This window comes from Camelina sativa, chromosome 17 (genome assembly GCF_030686135.1).
Source record: "Camelina sativa cultivar CO46 ecotype springtype chromosome 17, ASM3068613v1".
NCBI classification, from domain to species: Eukaryota; Viridiplantae; Streptophyta; class Magnoliopsida; order Brassicales; family Brassicaceae; genus Camelina; species Camelina sativa.
The window spans coordinates 2,996,584-3,015,438 of NC_141896.1; the positions used below are offsets into that span (position 1 = coordinate 2,996,584).

At 36.8% G+C, this 18,855-nt stretch overlaps 5 protein-coding genes across 17 annotated transcripts; 2 read left to right on the plus strand and 3 right to left on the minus strand.

The window, feature by feature from the left end:
* Nucleotides 1-23: 23 nt before the first annotated feature.
* Nucleotides 24-1,933, minus strand: LOC104754976 (DNA polymerase II subunit B3-1). The gene is made up of 4 exons (XM_010477278.3): nt 1,211-1,933; nt 712-796; nt 478-519; nt 24-386 (listed from the first exon to the last, which is right to left on the minus strand). The coding sequence occupies exons 1-4, from the start codon at nt 1,640-1,642 to the stop codon at nt 313-315; spliced, it is 633 nt and encodes a 210-aa protein (XP_010475580.1). The 5' UTR covers nt 1,643-1,933; the 3' UTR covers nt 24-312.
* A 66-nt stretch (nt 1,934-1,999) lies between these two features.
* Nucleotides 2,000-2,821, plus strand: LOC104754977 (uncharacterized). Its single transcript, XM_010477279.3, has one exon. It carries the CDS (start codon nt 2,240-2,242, stop codon nt 2,669-2,671), a length of 432 nt encoding a protein of 143 aa, XP_010475581.1. The 5' UTR covers nt 2,000-2,239; the 3' UTR covers nt 2,672-2,821.
* A 411-nt stretch (nt 2,822-3,232) lies between these two features.
* Nucleotides 3,233-9,528, plus strand: LOC104754978 (uncharacterized). Its single transcript, XM_010477281.3, has 19 exons — nt 3,233-4,022; nt 4,301-4,404; nt 4,549-4,635; nt 4,784-4,859; nt 4,989-5,063; nt 5,163-5,216; nt 5,384-5,443; nt 5,526-5,642; nt 5,795-5,889; nt 5,988-6,196; nt 6,533-6,630; nt 6,760-6,863; nt 6,953-7,115; nt 7,279-7,401; nt 7,579-7,661; nt 7,938-8,070; nt 8,158-8,187; nt 8,317-8,387; nt 8,559-9,528. The coding sequence occupies exons 1-19, from the start codon at nt 3,984-3,986 to the stop codon at nt 9,244-9,246; spliced, it is 2,409 nt and encodes an 802-aa protein (XP_010475583.2). The 5' UTR covers nt 3,233-3,983; the 3' UTR covers nt 9,247-9,528.
* Nucleotides 9,529-9,625: 97 nt separating this feature from the next.
* On the minus strand, nt 9,626-11,921 carry LOC104754979 (GATA transcription factor 11-like). 2 transcript variants are annotated; one of them, XM_010477283.2, is made up of 3 exons: nt 11,611-11,921; nt 10,889-11,157; nt 9,626-10,662 (listed from the first exon to the last, which is right to left on the minus strand). In XM_010477283.2, the coding sequence occupies exons 2-3, from the start codon at nt 11,141-11,143 to the stop codon at nt 9,994-9,996; spliced, it is 924 nt and encodes a 307-aa protein (XP_010475585.1). In that variant the 5' UTR covers nt 11,144-11,157; nt 11,611-11,921; the 3' UTR covers nt 9,626-9,993. The 2 variants fall into 2 exon arrangements, with proteins under 2 accessions (XP_010475585.1, XP_010475586.1); XM_010477284.3 differs by lacking the exon at nt 11,611-11,921 and adding an exon at nt 11,254-11,595.
* Nucleotides 11,922-13,400: 1,479 nt separating this feature from the next.
* Nucleotides 13,401-18,474, minus strand: LOC104754980 (protein-tyrosine sulfotransferase). 12 transcript variants are annotated; one of them, XR_015586578.1, is made up of 13 exons: nt 17,008-17,366; nt 16,657-16,736; nt 16,392-16,563; nt 16,225-16,296; nt 15,692-15,977; nt 15,424-15,564; nt 15,239-15,309; nt 15,002-15,146; nt 14,406-14,455; nt 14,267-14,320; nt 14,064-14,183; nt 13,833-13,967; nt 13,401-13,743 (listed from the first exon to the last, which is right to left on the minus strand). XR_015586578.1 is itself a non-coding variant. In XM_010477285.3 (13 exons), the coding sequence occupies exons 1-13, from the start codon at nt 17,037-17,039 to the stop codon at nt 13,573-13,575; spliced, it is 1,575 nt and encodes a 524-aa protein (XP_010475587.1). In that variant the 5' UTR covers nt 17,040-18,474; the 3' UTR covers nt 13,401-13,572. The 12 variants fall into 12 exon arrangements, 2 of the variants coding, with proteins under 2 accessions (XP_010475587.1, XP_010475588.1); XR_015586579.1 differs by having other exon boundaries at nt 14,386-14,455; XR_015586575.1 differs by having other exon boundaries at nt 16,657-16,748; nt 17,008-17,292.
* Nucleotides 18,475-18,855: the final 381 nt, after the last annotated feature.

The following is an 18,855-nucleotide window of genomic DNA, read 5'->3' on the forward strand; positions in this document are numbered from 1 at the left end:
TAAAAAATAAAAAGGGACCTAGGTGGATTAATAATCTTGTTTTGCTAATATTACAATTTTGATTTGTAAGAATAATTGTGACAATACGAAACGAAAAATATTATAATTCTGACAACTCTTACAAAACTTGTACCAATCAAAGAAAAAAAAATGTATTACATTCTAAGATCAAATATGTGCAATCTCATTAGGGGGCTATTAAGAAAAGGTGAATATTGGGGCAGATGGAACCAAACTGTCATGCCTTTTTCCCAGGCCAGGACACAAATTTTTTAAGCCAAACGATTCAGTTCGATGGTTGGATTCATTTCTTCAGCCTGCATCTGTCATGCCTTTTTCCCATTCCTCCAAGGCGACATCTGCTTTTAGTTTCTCAGGAACATAATCTGCGTTCAACATTTTTTACTCGTTAACATTAAGTTACAGTGACTACAAGGAGTACAATAAACGAGAGTACTTGGGAGGATTTTAAAATACCCGCAAGGAACTCGTATCTCTCGTCGTTACTCACTACGGATGCTGCCAAAGAGTAAATACAAATCGGTGAAAAAGATACTCATCTTCTATTATGTTAGTATTGCAACTGATAACAACGGATTAACTCATTATCTCTAAACTCTTCCTAAGACTGAACTGGCCCCCTTGTGCAGAAGCCATTAGTTCAAGATTCTAGATATAATAAACAAACAGGGATGAGAGATTAGAGCTTACAGAGGTGTTTGTAATGGATGAATTTCTTCTTGTCCTGCACAGAACTTTCATATGCTTCTTCAGAAAACCGCTCAATGAACATTTCCTTCAATCACAAAAACCAGACAACAGTATAACACAGCATGAAATCAAAAAGGGACAAAGGCAATGCTGAGAGTTCCAATACATGAAAATGAAAACATGCATCTCTCAAGTTTCGATCACAAGATACCGAGATATCCAAAGCGTAATCTTCAGTTAAGCTACCAAAATTATGAAGATACCTATATCATACAATCCAGATTCCATAATATCTATCACAAGGAAACATTCTCTAGCTAATCCTATGACAATCAAGTAGTAACTTCGTTTCCATCTAAACTCACTTAATAAAAACACATAAAGATGAAGCAATTAACACTAATTAACGATTGATACTTGCCAAATTCACAAAAACATGTATGGAATCAAGTTCCTCAGTCTGTAACATATGACTAAATACGATTGATTGTAACAATACCGTGGCTTTGTTGACAAGAAATACAGCATCCTGCATAATCTGAGGAGCAGAATTGTCGCTTCTCATGATCCGCCGAATCCGATTCATCGGAAACCTAAACATCTTTGCATCTTCCACACCTCCGTCGTCCTCTTCTCGATTTTTACTCGTCTTCGTCGGATTCCCTCCTCCTCCTCTCTTTCCGTTACGGCCTTTGCTAACGGCGCCATTACTTTTCTTCGGCGCATCACTTCTGATTGCTTCTTCTTCCACGGAGTCACTGCTCGAAGAGTCCGAGATCTCGTGAATCTCCGCCTCCTTTTTCACAATGTTAACCTTATTCGATGCCTTCTTTGTTCTGGAACCGGAGCTGCGTTTACTCCGACCACCACCGGTTTTATTGACGGCATCGCTCTTCGCCTTCTTCTCCTTGGGTTTCTTCGACGACACCATTAATTAATCTTTTCAGAACTATACCAGTCTCTGTAACTATGTATGGTTTCCACACTTATTGCCTGAATAAATCAATGGATTCTTATATGGGCTATATATTTGAGTCTTCTAGGCCCATTTTATTATGATCTACTGGCCCATATGACGACAACGTAATTCTCATTCTCACCTACTAGATCATGTCACATGCATCTTGTAATATAAAAGCATTGAGAAGAAAAATATATATTTTCGGGATTAGATAAGGGTTTTAATGCAAAAACCTCCCAACAACATTATCCCGTTTCCGACAGTATAATCTAAAGAGATTTTTGGGATTAGATAAGGAAGAATGGGTAATATTGGACGTATGAGGCAGAGAAGAGGTGTCGACGAGCTGGAACCACCACGTGTTATCTACAACACGTGTGAGACTCCATGAACTCCTCTCTGCAATATTAAATGTGGCGTACATCTTGTTTCTCCATGTTGCTCTCTATTAAACAGAGAAAACGAGTTTCGCTTTCGACACATTACTGTCTTTTTAACTATTCCGACACACACACACAATCAAAGCTGTGAAAGGAAACGTTTTGTCGTTTGTTTGTTAGTATTAATATGGCTATTGTGGAAGAACCAATCCTTTCAAGATTGGATCGTATTGACTTCATGGTGAGGAAGCTAGAGGAGATGAAAGGAAGCTCACCGAGAAGCTCGAGCCCATCAACTCCATCTAGTGGGACTCAGCCATCGTCGTCAGTGGACTTTTCGTCACCAAGGAGCATAGGGAAGGTACAGTGCCGTTCGATGGAGCAAGTCATGGAGGAGACTGAGCGGAAAGGAACTTTGTTAGAGAGACTTAACAATGTAGAGGAGCAAGTTCTTAAGCTGTGTTCACAGTTTGAGGAAGAGATTGAAGAAGAGAGGAAGAGAGACGAGACGACTGAGAAGAAAACACCGAAGAAGAAAAAGGGAATAAGAAAGTTGGTTGATAAAGTTGTTGGATCTTCTTCTCCGACTAATACACGTTCCAAGAGCTGGCGTTGTTGATCCATTAGTGTATTATATTTCATCATCAGTGTGTACTTTAAACCACGTTCGAATTAAAGGCTTCTCTGTTTTTTTCTCTTCGATGAAGCGGTTGTGGAAAAAAATAAAAATATCATTATATGGTTTCCATTTGGATCCTTTGTTTTGTCATGTAATTTGTTTGTTTAATGTGCATTTTTTAAAAAAATGAATCAATGAATTTTAGTATCAACTATTACAAAAAAAAATTAGGGGATACAATTAGACAATTGTTATCAATCTTGATCCCAAAATTTCAAACTACCAAATTTTTGTCTGAATCTAGAGAGAGTTTCATATTTTTTTTTTTTTGAGCTAACAAATCCTCACCATTTGTTCATCTTCCGTCTGTTTGCCATAAATATTTGTAAAGATAATGCGAGAACTAAACATATTTAAAGGCTTTTTACGTTCAATTGCTTTAAGAAAATATAAGAATAAACAATCTATGGAGAAAACTCAAGTATTTGTTGTTTAGTTTGACACTTCAACCAATTTTTGTCCTTTATATGTTTTTGAGTCTAAAACATCATTCATCTACTTACGACAATCATTTGCATTCTTTATCAACAAAATCGACTGCTTATTTATTAGTAATCACCCCATTGTATACTGTAACACAAATTTCGCCAACTCTTTTATTCCACAAAATTGCTGACTCTTTTAGAAAAAAACAATGTGATCTTTATCACAAACTTCACAAGTAACCTGCTGCTGATGACGCAAGTACCCCATCTCTCTGTTACCATATCTCACGATCACTCAATTTTAAGTATCAAATACAGATGACATAATGATACTATCATCACCATCGTCATGATCATTAATCAGATACACAAACGAAGAAATTTATAATCACTAATCTAAAATTAGAGACACAAATCTTTAAAGAAAATGGAGATTTGTTTAAAATATAAATAAGCACAATTTTTTTTTAATCAATCACAGAAAAATCAATAAAAAATAATAATAAAAGGGAAATCATTTTTAACCTTTTCCCCTTCTTCTTTATGCAAATTTTAGGCCTCGAATTTTCAAAAATTTCGACCTTCCGATCTCCAAACCTCTCTCTCTCTCTCCGCTTCCATCATCTTAGGATCTCTCTCTCAATCTCTCTTATCTTGACTGATCGATTAGGGTTTTCGAGCTGAATTCGCTACTCGTCCACCGCGAAGAAGCGTTTGCCTAGATTCTAGGTTAGGTTTTTTTTTGGCGGATCTAGCCAAGTCCTCCGTTGTTTTTCTTTTTCTCCAGCTACGGCGAAGCTTCACATCTCCACTCCTCCCTCGCCACCATGTTCTGGAAGCTCACATCTCTTTCTGCGTCATCTCCTGTGAGTTTGAACCCTTCTTCTTTATCTGACTCGTCCACAAAAATACCTATATAGATATGCTTTTGAAGTAGGTTAGACGTAATTGGATGGTTTAACGGATAATCATATAGAAAAGTGAACTTAGATTTCAATTTCTTTGAGTAATTCGTGCCTCTTAACTTGCTGTGATGCGTTCTGCTCTCTTTTTTTTCATCCTTCCTTGCCGCCAGTTCATTGAAAGTTTGGAATTGTGTTCATGTACTGATTTTTTTTTCTTTCATTATTGTGACGAAACATAGGTGGAGACAATTTTAGACAAAGAGAATTTCACGTTGGAAGAGCTTCTTGATGAGGAAGAGATTATTCAAGAATGCAAGGCTTTGAATAGCCGGCTCATTAACTTGTAAGCTTCTTTTTATTTTTTAATCATTGGCTTCATAGAACTAGATAAACCCTTTGTTGGATGTTGAAACCTTATGGTGTCCCATATTCTCTCATTCGCATTTTCTTGGAATACTTTATTGATTGCGTACTTAATGTTTTGCAGTCTAAGGGATAAAGCTCAAGTGGAACAATTATTGCGGTACATTGTTGTAGAACCTCCACAGGATGCTGATAGTAAACGTGCTTTCAAGTAATCTGGTTCCTTGATTCTAACTGGAATTACCTTCTCTTACCATTTTTTTTTTTTTCCTTTCCTCTCTTATTCGCCTTTATTTTGCATGGTTCTGCAAATGCTTTCTCTTTAGCTAAAGTTAGATTCTTCATTCTTCTTCTTATAGGTTTCCATTCATCTCTTGTGAAATATTTACATGTGAAATTGATGTTATTCTAAAAACTTTGGTGGAGGACGAAGAGGTATTTTATTTTCATTTGTCATATTACCTTTTCTTCATATACCAGTTTATACTTTTCATTTTTTGTGCGTTTGGAATATGTATTATTGTTACCCTATATCTCATTTGTTCGCTTATTTTTATCTTGCAGCTGATGGACTTGCTTTTTTCCTTTCTGGAACCAAATCGTCCTCATAGTGCATTGCTGGCAGGCTATTTCAGCAAGGTACTTCCGGAAGTTTTTTGTTTTTTTTTTTGTACCCAGACTCATTGCTTCATTTCAAGGCTCCAATAAGTGATCCTTACTTCTCTTTCTTTGGTTCAGGTTGTCATTTGCCTTATGATCAGAAAGACTGCAGCGCTTATGAATTATGTAAAAGTAAGTAATAACATATAGTAATCTTAACTGAGTTTGATATGACTTTGTTCTTCAATCAAATTGCTGGCATTTAGATACTACAGACAAATTAGTTGAAGTTTTATGTATTTATTGTGTGAGATACCTACACTGGCTACAGTTCTCAAATTAACTTTTGATAATTACAGGGGCATCAAAATGTTTTCTGCCAGTTGGTTGATTTGATTGGGATAACATCCATTATGGAGGTAATTGGTTTGTCTTAGACTCGGTGCAACTTGGTGTGGCTTCAGAGATCATTTATGCTATGATATTTATGACATTGTCTAGGTTTTGGTTCGCCTGGTCGGGGCTGATGATCATGTCTATCCCAACTTTCTGGATGTGATGCAATGGTTGGCCGATAGCAATTTACTTGAAATGATTGTGGATAAACTGAAACCATCTGTAAGTAGTAAAGCTTTTCTATAATCATCCCAAAGAAAGCGACACTTGGCTTTGTGTTTGATGTCTGTAGATGGTGTAAATTTAGGATATCTTATGTGATAATGCTAGTTTCTTCTATCACTTTCATACTGATCTGTTATAACTTGAATCAGAATCCTCCGGAGGTTCAGGCTAATGCAGCAGAGACATTATGTGCTATATCTCGGAATGCACCGTCAGCTTTAGCTACACAACTCTCTAGCCCTGGGTATGTACACTTTTCTTCCATGATAGATTCCTATTGCTTTGGTAAATTGATACAGAAGTGTGTCAAATGTCAGCAAAACTTTTTCCCTGTTTTCGCAGCTACGTTGCTAGGATATTTGGTCATGCTCTTGAAGACTCACATTCAAAATCGAGTCTAGTTCATTCACTTTCAGTATGCACCTCTCTGTTGGATCCGAGGAGATCTGCTGCGTCGTCTTCTATGTTCAATTCTTATAGAGGCCAACATATGTTCGAGTCTCCTGTCCCAGTTTCCCCGGAAACTATTAGTGCCATGCTGCCCAAACTCAGTAAGTTGGATCCTCCTCCATGCTGACCAACAAATTATTATTTTTCTGCCGGTTTTTTGTTGGATGAACAAATTCTAATTGCCCAAACGGACAATAGTCAACCATGATATTACTTTCTATTTGTGAGGACACCTAGTGTATTTACTATTTACCCGCACGTCTTGTTTGATCTTCCCGCTCTTTATTGTGTCTGATCTATTTTGGTTTTGCATTAATTCTATAAATTTTGGAATGCTTATGTAACATATCTGGGATATGTAGGTCTATGTCATACAGGTATTTCAAATCAGGGTTTATGTATTCAGTGGCCTTAAATGATCAATATATTTTCTGCAGGCGACTTGCTTATGCTTCTTACTGTAGCATCTGACAGCACAGTATTGCCTACAACATATGGTGAACTTAGGCCTCCTCTTGGAAAGCATCGTCTAAAGGTCTGGTCCAAAAACTGAGCATTTGTAGGAAGAGATTATAGGTTTTAGATTACCAACGGTGCTTTTAAGATATGTACAGTTGTACACGATGCTTAAATGGAGTCAATTATCCTGTTGTCTTTGTTTCAGATTGTGGAGTTCATTGCAGTTTTGTTAAAAACTGGAAGTGAAGCTGCACAAAATGAGTTGGTTAGTTCAGGAACTATCAAAAGAACCCTTGATCTGTTTTTCGAGTAAGTTTTGTTAAACTTCAATTTCTTGATCTCTCTGTGTTGTTATTTCGACTCGATCTTAGATAATCGAATACTGTCACCATGTGAAGGTACCCATACAATAACGCTCTGCATCATCAAGTAGAGAGTATAATACTTTCTTGTTTGGAAAACAAGAGTGATGTGATGGTTAACCATATTCTTCGAGAATGCAATCTGATTGGCAAATTCCTCTCTTCAGACAGGGACTCAAACCTCTCAGGTGATAGCCAGGTATTACCATTTGCTATGTTCGCAAAGGTTTTAATTGATCATCGGTATATGACATAGTGTCATCCTAAGGCAGCTCCAACTTAAATCCATTGACTCATTGCTTCAAGTAAATTAGCTAAACAACTGTTCTCTGGCATTTTTTTTTTTCTTTTGTGTGAGGTAGCCTACTGTAGCCGCCACCGGGAAGAAACCCCCTCGCGTCGGGTATGTTGGACATATCACAAGAATATCAAATAAAATTAGTCAGTTGAGTAACAGCAATGGCCAGATAAAGACATACCTTCAGGTTGGTATAAAATGTCTACAGTCTCCTGCTGTGTTGTTTTTCTTCTGCCGCTTTTTGTCACTTTACACGCATAAAGAATGTAAAACCAGTAGTTGAGTCTTATGGTAAGTGGTCCCAGCACTCTCACGAAAATTACGTTGTTTTCTGACTGGGCTTTGTTCACTCCCAAATCTTTAGGAAAACAGTGAATGGAAAGAGTGGCAAGGTAGTGTTCTGCAGGAGCGCAACACCGTTGAAAATGTCAACAGATGGGGATGCGGGTACGTTAAAATCTTCTCACTAATCATCTAATAATCATTTAAATGGTCACCCTACTACATCATGCTGATTGTGGATGTAAATATTCATGTGATCCTTGTTCCTCTTCGAGAAACCCCATAAATATGATTCTGCTCTGATGACTGATGGGTATCGTAGTCGAATATTATTTCTTCTCATGACGAGACCACTCAGTGAGTGCATCGCTGGTTCTGGGTTTTGGAATTTATCTTCACTAGTCTTGGTTTTTAATTTCATAAACTCACTGTTACATGTAGGCGCCCAACTACTGTACAAGATAGGACAAGAGATAGTGATGAGGAAGACCGGGATTATGATGTTGCAGCTCTGGCCAATAACTTAAGCCAAGCATTTAGATACAAAATCTATGGAACCGATGACAATGAAGAGGTATATTCTCATCCTATTGTTTTTTTCTTCTTTTATGATTGATTCAACTGGCACTGAATTAATCATCTTTTTATTTATCTTGGTCAGGACCACAATGCTCTTGATAGAGACGATGATGTAAGTCTTGCAAAAATTCTCTTCCCCTTTTTATTGAAAATATCGAGATCTTTTATCACACTATGATACATACGGGAATGTATGCTAATAACAGTTTTTGCTATTGAAAATTGGAATGTGTTTGTACAGGATGTTTACTTCGACGATGAATCCGCTGAAGTAGTAATTTCATCATTAAGACTCGGGGATGACCAAGGAAGGTGAGTTTCTCTTCTTTTTTCCCCTACTGGTACTGGTGTCCACATACATGTCCTTAATTTAACCCAGTTACTGTATTTTGGTGATAGAATTATGTCATCTCACTTGACCGAAAAAGAATTATGACATCTCTGTAAATAATGACTCCAATCTTCTTTGGTACTTTGCCGCAGCTTGTTTACAAACTCGAATTGGTTCACATTCCAAGACGACAGATTCGGCAGCACACCCTCTGACACAGCGGGGTCGAAGACGATAGAGGACATGGAACTGAACAGAACCTTTAATACCAACACTAGCAGTAGTGACGATGACGAAGTTGTGGTTGGAGAAGAAGAAGATAATCTAAATGGAAACACAAAAGACAATGCATTGAACACAACTGAAACTAATTTCCATATGGAGAGTCCACTGGGTTTCTTCGACTTCAACACCTCAGAGAAAGCTGAGGAAGCTTTTGCCGAACAGCCACCCGAATGGGTTGGGTGGGGAGAATCATCTGATATGCAAGTGAGTGGCACTGGTCTGAACCCATTTATCGATGATGATGATGATGACAGCAAGAACATAATGAACCTTGACATACCAATGCCTGAGGTCAAAACCGAATCCATGATTCCAAACGGGACAGACAGATCGTTGTTTGAGAAGGACGTGGAGTTTGTGGGAGTGGAAGCAGAAGGGGCAGAGCATGCAATGGAGCAAGCGATGAAAGAAGGGATAGTAGGGGAAGCTGGAGCGATGAAGAGGAACAAGGAGATGGCTGAGGACACAAAGCCGGAGGAAAGTTCAGGAGTAGAGAAAGAGTTCAACGATAACAACTACTGGAAAGTGGATCAAGAAGTTAGAGTTTTGGAGTGAAAAAGTCAGCACCTTGTACAGTGTGATTTTGTGTGAGTAATGAAACAAAACTGGTTTTTAGTTGATATTTGGTGTAAGAGTCTTCGTCTTTGTGAAAAAATGCGTGTTTTTCTCCTTTTCTCTGTTATCATACATTTAGGCTTTTGTTGTCAGCTAGAGGAAGTTGTATGTGCTCTTCATTTACTTTGCCTACCACTAAGTTGTCCGTCGTCTTTAAGCTATATCTATACTCTTGCAGTTTAGTTTTGCTTGATGAACATCAATCATATATTTATTCCTTAAGACGTCTCATTTTTCAACATCTCGTGCTTAAATATGGGCAATTTATTTCATTGCAACTTTTATACTTGATGCAAAATACAGTGTAAATAAGAAAGAGTGGAAAATAAAAAGATTATGGCATTGAAGAATAAAAGAATAGGGTTCTTTTAAAGAGCTAAAAGAAAAGAAAAGAAAAAAAAAGCAAACATTGGCTTTCACCTGTCTTCCTCTGATACACAAATGACAGCCAAACACCTCCATCTGCAAACATAGAGCTCGCAAAATGGGAGAGAGCAGATAAAACACATAATGAAACAACACTATTTAATATCCCTAACTTGAACTAAACCCCTAAACTCTCTTCATCAGATTTGAAAACAGTCACTAACCCCTAATTTTTATACCATCTTCTTCCTCCACTGAGTTGCCATTTCTGCGGATCAGAGACCAAACTTAAAACTGCCCTGCCTTGTTGCCTTGTTGTCTTTAAGCTCCAGATATCACCGCGTGCATCATGCTGGTATCGAACTGGTTGTCGTCCTTCCTTCTCATCTCTATGATCTTCCTGTGTGAGTTTGAATGCACAGATGGGATGAAGGTAGGGCTTGAGGCAGGTCGGTATTCTGGAACAAGACGACCAGATCTGAACCTGACCCCGCAAGCGTTGCAGAGGGTCTTTGGTCCATTAGGCCCTTCCCTCCACTGCGGGGTCTTGGTTGTCTCACAATGAGTGCACTTCCTGACAATCCCGTCAGAGTTGATTGCCTCAAAACTGGAAGACACAGTGTGGGTTGCTGTCAGCTGAATCTTGCGTTTCTTCTTGGCATGTTGCTCGGAGGAATAGTAACTCTGGGATCGTGATTCGCCCGGAGTGAACTTCTCGGGCTTTTTGGGTTCATCAAAGGGGAAAAGGTAGTTTAATCTCATTGTAGTGGGGCGTCTGCGCTTGCTTCTGATGCCTTTCACAGGGAAAGCCAACCCCTGAGACCTGGAGTTCTGTGGGGAGAGAGAATCGCAACTGTTGACAAGAACTGACACCGGACTTGAAGACTGAAATAGCTTAGAGACTTTGATATCAGGAGGCGATGAAGATTGATTGAGAGTGCTGCTGTGTATGCCGGACAAGGCTTCAGAAGAACTGGACTGCTTCTGCACCTAGAAAACAAAACGCAGATCGATTTAAAAAAAATTTGAGAAACACATTCAATGAATGAGTCAAGATAACTCATGATTCAGCTTTACTCTTTACATGAAGGATATGATAATACTACTCATTATTATCATATGATTATAAACAGTTAAACACAGCTGGAAAGTGAAGATTTGAACCCAAAGAAAAAATCTAACAAATAAGCATAAGCGAAGGAAGCAAGGAACTCACCAGAAAAGGAGGAACCGCAAGACGAGCAGGCTTGGCAAGGGAGGTGAGGTGAGAAGGCAAAGAGGGGAACATATCCATAGGGGGAGGCTCAAGGTCTTGAAACTTGGCAACCCAATCTTCAGGAGCATTGGTGGTATCGATGTCGTCTTCATCAAGAGGGCAGTCAAGGTTATTGATGAGATCATCAAAGAAATCATCAGAGAGAATACCTTTGAAATCCTCCTCTTGCTCAGGTAACCAATTCATGCTTCCCATACTTCTACTACTGTCTGTACCCCCAACACATACACACACACAAAGGTATTAAAAAACACGGATTGTAAATTCACCAAGTAAAGGCTATTCAAATTCGAGCTTAAAAAGACCTTAAATACAGAGCAGCGAGTCCTCTAAGTAAAAGGCAAAAACCCAAAAAAAAAAAAAAGGCAAGTTTCCAAAACGAAAACAATGGCGAAAATTTAAGGAAACATGTTCGTCATCACTGAGAAAAATTAAATTAAACCATACAGAGAGAGAGAGAGAGAAGAAGAAGAAGTGTCGGTCACAAAGTTTTCCCAATGATAAATTATTAATTAACATAAATAAAATAAAATAAAACACCCAGAAAAAAAAAACAAGAAAATTGCTTCCTACATTTTCCGGAAACAGAAGAAAATAAAGCAAAACGCGTTACACTGGAAAATTCAAAAAAAAATAAAGAGAGAGACAAGAGAAGGACGAACCTTTGTAAATATATACTGACTACAACACCACAGAGAAAAAGCAGAGAAAGAGAAGAGTCGTACGATGACGAAATTGGAGTTTGGTTTCAAATTGGGGATTTAGGGATTTGCTTGCAGGTTCGAATTTGGGAAAGAGAGAGATAAAAATAAAAAATAAAAAGTGAACGGAGAATAAGAGAGAGAGGAGAGAGAGAAAAAGGTAGATGGGAGTTTTCAATGTCGTCTCTTCGTCGTCAGTCTCTTCTTTTCATTTTTTTCATTCTTTATGAATTATAAATTTTTTTGTACTAAAGTACGTTTAGTAGAATATACTATAGGGATAATCAAAACTTATGGAAACTGTTTTTTTTTACTATAGGGATAACCGAAGGGGAAAAATATGTTAAAACTTATACTATAGGGATAACCGAAGGGGAAAAATATGTTAAAACTTAATCCAAAAAATTCAATTCAAAACGTTGCACTAAATAAGGTAAATTGTACAACTGTCTGTAACACACACAAAAAGAGAAAACTTTATCTCTAATTGAACAGTAAGTAAATAAATATATTATTATTATATTGTCATTAAGATATTTTAGGTAAATGTATATATATCAAGTCAAATATTTTTATTTTTTATCCGAATGGGGTTTAAAGAGGAATATATGTCGGTCTAAGAAAAGGGATTAAAAAGATTTTTTTACCAATTTTAAACATGATGGTATGGTTATACAATGTTGACATTCATAATTTTATAAAGATGGTAAGAAATTAAATAGGGGGTGGTCAAAATAGTTGAAAACAAAATAGCAAGAGCACATGCAACAATCAGGTGACAAAAGAAAGAAACCTTGAATAAGGAAGGATGGTTCGTAGATCTCGATCTATCTAACACAATTATTGTTATTATTGTGAATGAATTATGACGATGATGTTAATGTTAGTAGTAGTAGTATAATGTTTTAATTAAGTGTTAGCATCATAATCAAGTCAAAGAATGAAATGTGAGAGATCACCGACGATACGATGAAGAGACGAGAACCGAAATAATAATTACTATATTTTATGATTATGGGAGCTCATGGGATAGTGGGTCCCTTGCCTAACTCTTTGCTTCCATCTTCCACATGATGTGTTCTCTCTTCTTCATTACTTACTTGTATACTACTTCTTTCAATTATTATTATTCATACCAGACTTATAAAAAAATATCATATGATCTATATTGTCATGATTTTTTTTCTAACATATTCATTTCTAAACACTTCTGCGTCGTTGATAATAAGAATACAAATATCATGTGGGATGTGTGTGTATATTTACTGCATTTGTGTACCATTTCTATTCTTTTATTTATAGATTTGTTGTACATAAGACCAATGACATATATATAATAATATAAATGTTTTGAAATAAGATAACATGTATTGTACTTTTATATATTGCACACACACACACACACACACAGTCGATTGCGTAAAAAAATACAAGAACAGTCTTAGTTAGTAGTACTTTGCCAAACAAAAGCGAAATCTATATTTATCTTTTACTTTTAATTTGGTTGCTTCTTGACAATACAAAGCTTCTTACAAAATCCTTATGTAATGAATGAATTTTTGAAAGCTCTATTTTATCAGTAATCTAATACTTATCTTTTTAAAGCATAGCTCATAAGTTAAAAAAAGTTTTGAATTCTTTATAATAATGAGCAATAGATCTATCTAGATCAGATGTGTGACTCTGACTGTATTTTTTTTCTTTTCTTTTAGCCTTTTAAGAGACAGAAAAAAAGTTTGAAGATAGAGAGAGAGGTTTACTTGTGATATATTTCCCTTTTTCACCTGTTAAGGCAAAACACCCTAAACTTTTTCTTTTCCACGAAAAGTCGAAAAGAATATTACAATTTGGCCCCTAAAGCTTTTCCAAATTGCTCATTTGGCCCCAAAAATAAAGTGACAGACAAAGAGGATCGATCATCAATCAAATCTTGACCTTTGAGGTTCTTCTTCTTCTAGCGTTTACAAATAGAAACAAGAGAAATAGCAATAAAAGAATCAAGGCCACTGGTAACAACTTCCACAGCTTCTCATCACCCATTTCTCCAAAAACGCTCCTTATCTCACTCGGCAGATCCCCTATGCTTCTCTTAGACTGCACACACAACACATTGTGAATCAGAAACACAGAGTTTAAAGTCTTTAACAACAGCAAAAGGCCAACTGTGAACAAGGGGGACTTACAGTTGAAATCAATTTCTTCGACACTAACTCATGCTCTTTGGCAAAGATTTCTTTTGCATACTTGAAAAGCTCCACATCGAGGTTGTTAAGCAATTTGATCTGCTGAATGACCTCTCTAGGAACTCTTGTACGCGTCTGTTAGATGCATTATCAAAATATTTGATTATTCAGGCCTTCTCTCATTAACATTGCTAGTTTGAATCATGAACAGTTGAAAAATACTTAATATACCCCTTTGGTAAAATTTGCTGGAGATATTCTCTTCAAAGAGTTTGCCCGTCTGGTTCCTTGGGACTTCCGTAAATGAGTAATGCAGCCTTCATAGACTTCCATTAGGGTTTTTACCGTCATCTGAAGTGTATCAATACTTATATATTATTAAATCACACCAAGTTACGCTTAGATATTAAATTTGAAAAAGGAAATCTACTTACATTTCCGCTCTTAGCTTCTGTTGTTATATTCGATGCAACTTCAGATGTACCATTCTGCAATGTCACAGGCATTTTCAGCAAGGCAATTACAATTGACAGTTGAACAAACTAATTATTACCTTCTGCAGCAGGACTTTACCTGAATATTACTCTTATCTGACCTGGGTTCTGAAATTGTGACACTTGCTTCTGAAGCATCAAGAAAATTTAGTTGAGAATTTGGTGCGTTCAAGTACAATCATTTCAATCTGACTTTAGATGTAGCGAAAGCAAATACAAAGCCTACGCTGTTTACACAGGAACTGCCATATCATCAATTCTTCTTACTCTTAAGAGAATATGATTAACCCACAAGGAATCATAAATCAACCCAGGGACCCAGAGAAACAAGACACATTGTCTAGAACAAAAGAAGGCAACAGAACCTTTAAAGATGATGTGACAACAAGAAACAAAGACTACACGATTGAAGACAATCATACCATAGTATATGATAATCCCCAAATAACAGAAAACAGTAATCTTCAAATAAAAAGATGAGCAGTAAGGAGCTTTTAAACCCAAAAATTTAAGTAACAACCATCCCCAGTCAACATCTTAATCATACATCCAAAGCGATATTCACTATAACTACAGAATTAACACCATCACCCTCACTCTAAGTTGCTAGGTTCTCTTCTCAGACATAACAGCAACGGTATTAAGAAAAGTAATAGGCGATAAACTTACACCAACCTGATCTAAAAGTTTTGGTTTTAGCAGTTGCGTCGGATGGCACACCTTGAGACAGAACTTGAGAACCCACTACATTTGCAAACAGTGATGCAGATTCCCTGTGCTCCTCTGTAAGTCCAACATACAACATGCTGTCGAGCCTCCTCTGCAACATAAAAACAAGCTTATAGAATCTGCTGAATTTAAAAGAACAATACCACGATGCGGTGAATTATGATGAAGAAAAAGTGTTACTACCTTGGCAACCTGGAGAACATGCTCACCAAGGCTTTTGAACTTCTGCACACAATGCCGAACCTCGTGGGCTTCTGATAAATAGGAGTTATTTGTCAATCCTGTAATCTGTGAAGTGAAATGAAAATGCTCTGGAGATCTCTAATCAATAACATTCATAAACAAAACAAACCACATGAAAAAAGTACCTGAAATGTGGCTCCATTGTGGATGATGTCATGAGCAGTAGGCGCATCGAGATATTTGCGCAAAGGCATAAGCATCTCCTCCATGTCATATGGGTTATCGTCCTCAATTATGACTACGCCCTTAACTTTTCGTGCATCTCGCTAAGAAAGGCCAAGCATGAGTAAACAAGCTTCAGTCAATAGTGTTATGTGTTCTTATCATGTTCAAGCTTGAAAGCTGTATATTTAGAGAAACGATAAAAAGACGAATGGGATAGGTTGACATTACCCGAGCAAACAAGTCTTCTCTCATCCATGGAACAAGGTATTTCCATGGCCAAATGTCTAGCGTGCTTATTACATTGCTCTTGCGTATGCGGCTAGACATCCTTGACGCAGAAGTTAAATTGGGATGGACCAAAAATCTAGCTGCTACCTCTACTGAAAATTCATAAGTGCTTAACACACGCGCGATAGGATCCCGAACTATAGTCATCACCGAAGTTCTCTCCCTCGGAAGCTTTGCCATCACACTATAATCATCATGTGTTGCCAACAACTTGCACTTTTCCTTCCTATAAATTTATGAGTCAAAATTATCTTTAACTGTCAGAGGGTAAATACCACATACATAATACTTTTTTCATATTCTTCTTCCTTAGCTTAAGGAGGCTAGGGGTCTAATACGACTTAAGTAAAGTAATAACTCCGGTAATTAAGCATCTATTGATCTCATGTCTGGCTAAGCTATCTAAAATGTACATACAAGGCAAGGTCTTTGGCATCGAATGAAGACATAAGAAGCAAAGAAAGAAAGATTACCTTGGATTGAAGTGGAGTTTGTCGTAAGATCGAGGACATTCCTCAGAGCTATCATACAATTTCCTCAAGAAACTACAAAAAAGCACAGCACACAACATTAACCACGCCATTCAGAAAGAATTTTTATATTCACTCAAAAGTTTTTGGTAAAGGGAAATGCAAATCACCAATGAAAATAAGTCCTGCCTCCAGTTCGAGGAACATGAAGAAAGAAGAGCAAATCCTTTAGCGAGCGTTTGTCATTGTTGACATGTTCTTCACGAGAGGAAGAAGAATCAGCCCAATTTTTCACTACTCTTTCGCAATTACCAAAATCAAGTTCCGCAAAAGAGCCAATAACTAGTTCAAAGAACAAAACAAAACACAATCAGAAACAAAAAGTCAAGTCTTTTATGAAACAAAAACCTCCACAAAACCATTATATAAACATACCTGAGGCAAGAAGTAATAACCCAATAGCCACCAGCTTCCAAATAGGATTCAATTTCATTGTGCCTCGATTCCAAACCCTACTGATGATGATGCTTACCAAAACAACAATAAAAAAGGATCAATCTTTATTCAAAACAAACAAAACCCAGAAGGTGATCAATCAAATCAAACAAACAAATCCCTGAGAAAGAACGTTACGGTTGTGTAAGTTGTATAAAAACAAAAATGGAGAAGGAAGGAGACAGAGGAGGAAACAAGGGAAAAAAGGGGACCCAGAAAATCGAAGGAATTGAATAAAATGAAAGGAACAAAGGAACCCAAGAGAGAGAGGAGGAGGAAGCAGAGGCCTACATGTTATGGGGGAATCGAGATCTCGTGCTCATAAATTCCCCTCGATCTCTCTGTTTTGGAGGCAAACCTCGCTATCTACTAGGCCCTACGGACAAAAACAACAAGCAAAGTTCGTGTTTTTATTTCTTTCTTACATCGATGGAGGAGGAACACGAGAGTGTGCGCTCCCCCGAGAGAACAGGGTCACGAGATTTTCTCTTCGTTTCTCGCCACCCAGATTAAAAAAAAAAAAAAAATCATATGTAAAACGCACTGAGGATGACACTATACACTAGTGCGAGCACTGATTGAGCCAAACCAATTTAGATTTTTTACTGCGTCTTCAAACGAGTCCATCGAGACCAATGCTCTTTTTGCCAAGTTTGAAAAAGGACAGTAATCTCTAATACCCCTATTCATCAAAACAATTTCTCAAAAACCTCTCAATGGTAAAAAGACAATATTACCCTTAATGAAGATTGTTAAAGGTTAAATATAATTAAATCGGTAAATGTTCAACGAAAAATACAATAGCTCAGTGGTTGCAAGTTCCATGCGCACCCGCGCGCCCAGAGTTCGAATCCTACTATGCGAGGTACAACTAGAGTGCGACGGGTACAACTAGGGTGCGATGGGTACAACTGGAGGTACAACTAAGGGATATCCAGTACAACTGGATGTAGTTGTACGTTCAATTTTCTTTTCAAAATTGTTAGAAGGTAGTTTCGTCATTTTATTAAAGAAGGGGTAGTGAGAATAAGTGGAGGTGATGCAGAAAAGAATTTCTGGTATAGGGGCACCAGAGAATTAAATCCGTTTGAAAAATGCACTTTCCTTTTTGATACGATTAGGGTTTGACCAGCAGTGCTGGTTTAGTATCTTTTAATAGGGATTTAATATTTTAAAGTATGGTCAAAGATGTTTTTATTAGAGAACATGGTAACTTTTTTTTGGACATAAGAAGATGGTAATTTTCCTAGGACTAACCTTTTTGTTCTTCGCTTCTATTGGCTTTTTCGTAGCGTCTTTAGCCTTCTATAGTTGCTTGTGGTGACATGTACGTCACATTAGCCAAGTTTTTGCATAAGATTGTGTATTTTTATCAAATTACAAATGCAGAATATATATGAATTTTTATGTCAATACTTCAATTCCGTTGAGAGTTTTGCACATTAATTAAAGTTTTCCGTTGAGATTGGTGACAGATTGTTGTGAACATTAAAGTTTTCCGTTGAGGTTGAGAGTTCAACCCTGACATTAATGTGATATGGCCTAAAGTCTATAAAAAAATGTTGTAGGTTCATGTCTAATGATGTCTCCTTTCAAATCTTGATCGCTTCATTCGGTTTGCGATGACATGTTTTGTTTTAATCTGTCAAGATATAATATCTGTTATATAAAATTTGTTGCCCTGTTATTTGCATCACTAGAAATGTCAGTAAATCTGTATTTAAATCAATAAAAAAAATATAAATTTCCTTTAGAGATAGATATTACCTCCACAAGTTTCCTATAAATAGCGAGCTAATTATTACATTAGTATTATGTTAGATTTATTCATATATTAGTAATTCTTACCATTGGAAGTGAAATATCCTAAAATAATATGTAACTTTATAAGAATTTATACATCGTAAATATCATTATATAGAAAAGTCACATAAAGTTTTCTTTATTTTTAAAACATATTCATATGCCTATTTTTTTGTAAAAGGTGGTGACGTCGCACAAGAAAAAAAAAACATCAAAGATGGTGATTTGATCAAAGCTAGATACGAAAACAATTGTTGTAAACAATATAAAAGCCAAATGACGAAAACTAAATTTAAGATTTCAAAGAAGGTCTGAGATATTAATAAAGTTGGGTCT

Bases quoted from the DNA above. Each gene is read 5' to 3' on its own strand.
- LOC104754976 (XM_010477278.3), bottom strand. From the start codon at position 1,642: ATGGTGTCGTCGAAGAAACCCAAGGAGAAGAAGGCGAAGAGCGATGCC. The intron at 520-711 runs GTAAGCTCTAAT...ACTCTTTGGCAG, and splicing joins CATCCATTACAAACACCTCT to CATCCGTAGTGAGTAACGAC. The intron at 387-477 runs GTATTTTAAAAT...TGTTGAACGCAG, and splicing joins GAGATACGAGTTCCTTGCGG to ATTATGTTCCTGAGAAACTA.
- LOC104754977 (XM_010477279.3), top strand. From the start codon at position 2,240: ATGGCTATTGTGGAAGAACCAATCCTTTCAAGATTGGATCGTATTGAC.
- LOC104754978 (XM_010477281.3), top strand. From the start codon at position 3,984: ATGTTCTGGAAGCTCACATCTCTTTCTGCGTCATCTCCT. The intron at 6,197-6,532 runs GTAAGTTGGATC...TATTTTCTGCAG, and splicing joins TGCCATGCTGCCCAAACTCA to GCGACTTGCTTATGCTTCTT. The intron at 6,864-6,952 runs GTAAGTTTTGTT...CACCATGTGAAG, and splicing joins ACCCTTGATCTGTTTTTCGA to GTACCCATACAATAACGCTC.
- LOC104754979 (XM_010477283.2), bottom strand. From the start codon at position 11,143: ATGGGAAGCATGAATTGGTTACCTGAGCAAGAGGAGGATTTCAAAGGT. The intron at 10,663-10,888 runs GTGAGTTCCTTG...TTTGTTTTCTAG, and splicing joins TTGCGGTTCCTCCTTTTCTG to GTGCAGAAGCAGTCCAGTTC.
- LOC104754980 (XM_010477285.3), bottom strand. From the start codon at position 17,039: ATGAGCACGAGATCTCGATTCCCCCATAACAT. The intron at 15,565-15,691 runs GTAATGTCAACC...GGCCTTTCTTAG, and splicing joins GAGAAGACTTGTTTGCTCGG to CGAGATGCACGAAAAGTTAA. The intron at 14,184-14,266 runs GTAAGTAGATTT...GATACACTTCAG, and splicing joins CAGAAGCTAAGAGCGGAAAT to ATGACGGTAAAAACCCTAAT.